Below are 4319 nucleotides of genomic sequence, written 5' to 3' on the forward strand. Positions count from 1 at the left end.
CGTTGAATAATGGATTTGTAACTTATTTATGGAAAAGTATGAGGAACCAATACTCTTATTATACAATGCATACAATAGGGGTGTAATTGAAATTAAAATTTAATTATGGGTTACGAGGATTTAATTGAAATTAAATTTGAATTATGGTTACAATTATTAATTATGAAGATTTACTCATTTGAATGGTTTAAAAAATTAGGATTCGGTTTGACAATAACATAAACCATGATCATTCCTATTTGAGCGGCGCCGTCAGTAGCAAGGACCCAACCCATAACAGCCGACGTTAATATCTCAGTTTCTCACTGACTCGTGTGTGGTCAACTATAGTCTCTCCCGGAGAAGTCGAGTTCCGCACCGATGAACGCCCATAAGCGCATTCCGAGCGTGTGACTCCTGCTGGCGGCACCGCATCACGTCCTTCCCTGCGTGTGGCTCCTCCCGTCGTCTAATCGGGTTATTCACCATACAAGTTAAAAGAGTTAATAGTGTCTCTGTTTTGGAACGTTCATCCACCGCGTGCCAGTGAGTTGATGGCGTGTAAGGTGAGAATGGTTTGTTTAATATATCACCATGGATGCTTATTTATATATGTTTTAGATGTTCATCGTTGCACAGGATATGAATGCGTTAATTAGTTAGGGATTAGTAATATGAAAAATTGAACACGCATGTATAGGCAATGTATTTGGTACACGAGATGAGTGGTTAGTTTAGAGGCTTTCCCCCATGAAGTGCTTGATGTATACAGTATAATATTATTAGTTCATTATATTGTGACATATAATAACATAAAACTAACTGGATTGGTATTGGTAAGTCTTTTCTTGTAGATGTAAGGTGAATAGAATAATAAGAGTTATTCATGATTAGATTCCGAATACATGCATGAGTATAAATCATAGATGCCATATGCATTAAAAATGCTAATTTAGTGACATTAGATTCATAAACTAGGTAATGATATAATAGGTTAAATAAAATAATAAATTCAGTTTCTATCAATATCGATGCATTTTTTTCCTAATTAATATGTGTAGAATAATGCGGTCCAGTTATACATCTGTATCCTTATCTATGGAGTTTGGTGAGGATTTTGTTAAATCTCATTTGCTAGTTGATTATTTAAATAGTTTACATGAATCTAGTTTTCGGTGTTTTTTTTGTGATTATAGGCCATGCCAAGATTGGATGTTACTGAGGTTGGAAGTGAAGAAATGGATACTTGTTACGAGGTTTGCATTTTAGTTTCGTCCTATATTATGATGCTTGGGACAGTAACCATCCTGAATGTACATTTGTTCGTTTATTTTGCGATTATAGGAGATGCCGCTTTTGGATCTCTCCCAGGTTGGAAGTGAAGAGATGGATCCTGGTCACCAGGTTTGTTCTCAAATTTAATTTTTTTCGGTGTCTTGAAACTGTAGGGTTGATTTAAACATTAACGTTTTTGTTTTTATTTTTTTTTTTAAATTTGATACTTAGGTACCGGATCATGATGGCCTTCGAGAAGATGAAATACCTTGTGTTGGAATGCGGTTTGATCAATTGCAAATGGCTCACGAATTCTATGTGACATACGCAAAGAAAGTCGGGTTTGCCACTAAGATACGGACGACAACCTGTGATAAGCTCACAAATCAACCCATTAATCAAGCTATTCACTGTAATAGGGATGGGTTCCGTGTGTCTCGTGTCAAAGCCTCAACGCGGAAGAATAGGATCTCAGCCGCTGGGTGTAAGGCAAGGATATACGTGAAGTTTGACAAGGAGGCGCATGATTGGGTTTTCTTCAAGGTAGAGCTGAGTCACTCGCACCCATGTTCAGCGAGGAAAGCGGTGCATTACCATGAGTATAGGCAGCTGACCATGCATGCGAAGTGCGTGATCGAGGATAATGATGAGGCTGGGATTCGACCAAACAAGACTTTCCTAGCTTTGGCAAATGAGTCTGGGGGCCCATCTAATCTGGGATACTCAGAAAAGGATTTACGAAACTATATTACAGCTAGGCTCCGAACCAGCAACGTCAACGTTGATGTCAGAGAGATGATGAACTATTTCATGAGAATGAAGGACATCAATCCCAACTTCTTCTACGCGGTGAATTTGGATGATGACTGTAAATTTCGGGGTGCAGTATGGGTGGATGCAAGGTGTAGGGCGTCGTTCGAATATTATGGAGATGTTGTGTCACTTGATAGCACATACAGCACAAACAAGTATGGAGCATTTACTATGGAATTATTTTTCTTTCTTTTTTTTTTCATAGTTTGGTCGTGATTGACGTTTGTTTTTTGTTGCTGTTTTTGTATGTAGGCATGGATTACCATTTGCGTCCTTCGTCGGTGTCAACCACCATGGTAAGTCGACCATCCTTGGTTGTGCTCTCCTTGGAAATGAGGAAATCCCAAGTTATGAGTGGGTTTTCCGCCAATGGGTCAAGTGCATGGGAACTGCTCCACAGCGGATCATCACCGATCAATGCAAATCCATTTTTTGTGCAATAAAAAATGTGTTCCCCGATACACGCCACCGGTGGTGCATCTGGCACATTACGAAGAAGTTACCGCACAAGCTTGGAGGTTATCGCCGGTACAGAGAGTTGTATGATGAGTTCAATGATATTGTGTGGAACTCTCGAACCGAGCAGTCATTTGAGGATAACTGGTATGAATTAATAGACGAGCACAACTTACATAACAACACATGGCTGTCAGGTCTGTTAGTGTACACTTATTTTTTGCTCGATGGTTGAAATATTTTCGTTAGGTGGCTATATATGATTTAATAAGAAGTTTCTTTTTCTTTATGTAGACCTCTTTGATGATCGACGCATGTGGGTCCCAATATACTTCAAGGGTGAATTTTGGGCTGCCATGAGGAGCACGCAAAGGAGTGAGAGCATGCACTCATTCTATGGAAATTTCTTACACAGTCGGACTAGCTTGGTCCAATTTGTTCACGAATATGACAATGTGCTTGGAATTAAGGAGCAAAGGGAACTGGAGGATGACGCAGCAGACTCGAGGGGGGTTATCCCTTGTGCAACGACCTCACCTATGGAGAAACAATTTCAGCAGGAGTACACTACCTGCATGTTTAGGGATGTTCAAATAGAGTTTGTCAAGAAGGCTAATTGTAGGGTCTCTGTTGTTGCTGAAGAGGGGCCAGGTGCATGCATGAAGGTTGAAGAGGAAATACTAGTGAATGAAGCTATTCTTTGCATTCCATACGACGTCCACTTCGAACGATCCACGCAGGAGGTTCGTTGTGAGTGCAATCTATTTGAGAGTTCAGGAGTGTTATGCTGTCATTGTCTTGCAGTCTTCCATTATTACAAGGTGTATAAAGTACCTAATCGATATGTTCTCTCTCGTTGGAGTAAGAACATAAAGCGCAAGCATACTTATGTCAAGAGTAGTCACGATGTCAGCCGGTCGGATGAGAGTCATGTTGCATTCAGGGGACTATGTGCACACTTCTACAATGTTGCTCAGGATTTTGTAAACGATGACGAAGAAACGGCCTTGCTTCATGCTGCTCTAGAAGAAACGAGAGCTAAGCTGACTGCTCACCGTGCCAAGAAGAGGTCCGAGAGTGTGGCGGACTCCCACAACAATATTGGCTCGACAAGTTTGAATGTTGCCACAGTGATGGACATCCAAGCCCCATCGAAGGTCAACACAAAGGGCCGCCCAAAGAGTAAGAGGCTCGGCGCTGCCCTGGAGAAGTCAATTAAAAAATCTGCCCGGAAGAGAAACAAGCCTGATCCACCGGTAAATGTGTCTATCAACATCAACCCAGTATCTTTATTTGGTATTGTACTATGGAAAAAGTTAACTGTTGACCTTTTGTTTTGTTAACCAGGTGGTTTGTCCGAAGCCAACTCAAGATGTAAGATTCGGTGGTGTTGTAGGCCACGCTGATCCCGAACAACTTGGTGGCTTCATGTCTTTGTTAAGCTCCTTTAACAAAAATTAAGATTTGTTATACAGCCCATTATTTTCCTTATTTTTTTTAAGATTAGTTGAACAGGCTGGTTTCATGGCTAATCATATAGGTTTTGAGTTGCTATGCAGTTGATCAGAGAGTAAGATTGGATTGCTTACATGAAGCATGTTAATGTCACCCGAGTGAAACCTTTTGCGTTATTTTATTCCAATGAATTGAAAGCATACTGAATTTACATCATAGTTTTCCTTTTACTTTGGATTATCGGTATTCACCCTAAACATGGTTGGGTATCCATGGGTATTTCATTGTCCAGCGATTTGTTTTTTTGATTAATTTCTGACCAAGTTACAATGGATGTTCAT

The 4319-nt window shown here is 40.3% G+C and overlaps 1 protein-coding gene across 1 annotated transcript; it reads left to right on the plus strand.

Moving 5' to 3' along the window:
* The first annotated feature begins 1044 nt into the window (after window positions 1-1044).
* LOC130981256 (protein FAR1-RELATED SEQUENCE 6-like) lies at window positions 1045-4086 on the plus strand. Its single transcript, XM_057904860.1, has 8 exons — window positions 1045-1065; window positions 1176-1235; window positions 1324-1383; window positions 1486-2222; window positions 2320-2720; window positions 2818-3779; window positions 3871-3953; window positions 4026-4086. Exons 1-8 carry the CDS (start codon window positions 1045-1047, stop codon window positions 4084-4086), a joined length of 2385 nt encoding a protein of 794 aa, XP_057760843.1.
* The last annotated feature ends 233 nt before the right edge of the window (window positions 4087-4319 follow it).

This window comes from Arachis stenosperma, chromosome 5 (genome assembly GCF_014773155.1).
Source record: "Arachis stenosperma cultivar V10309 chromosome 5, arast.V10309.gnm1.PFL2, whole genome shotgun sequence".
Classification (NCBI taxonomy): domain Eukaryota; kingdom Viridiplantae; phylum Streptophyta; class Magnoliopsida; order Fabales; family Fabaceae; genus Arachis; species Arachis stenosperma.

What these genes read in the sequence shown, in the direction of transcription:
- LOC130981256 (XM_057904860.1), top strand. Translation starts at nt 1,045, where the DNA reads ATGCGGTCCAGTTATACATCT. An exon ending in AAATGGATACTTGTTACGAG is followed by an intron (nt 1,236 to 1,323) that starts GTTTGCATTTTA and finishes TTGCGATTATAG; the next exon opens with GAGATGCCGCTTTTGGATCT. An exon ending in GAACAACTTGGTGGCTTCAT is followed by an intron (nt 3,954 to 4,025) that starts GTCTTTGTTAAG and finishes ATTTTTTTTAAG; the next exon opens with ATTAGTTGAACAGGCTGGTT.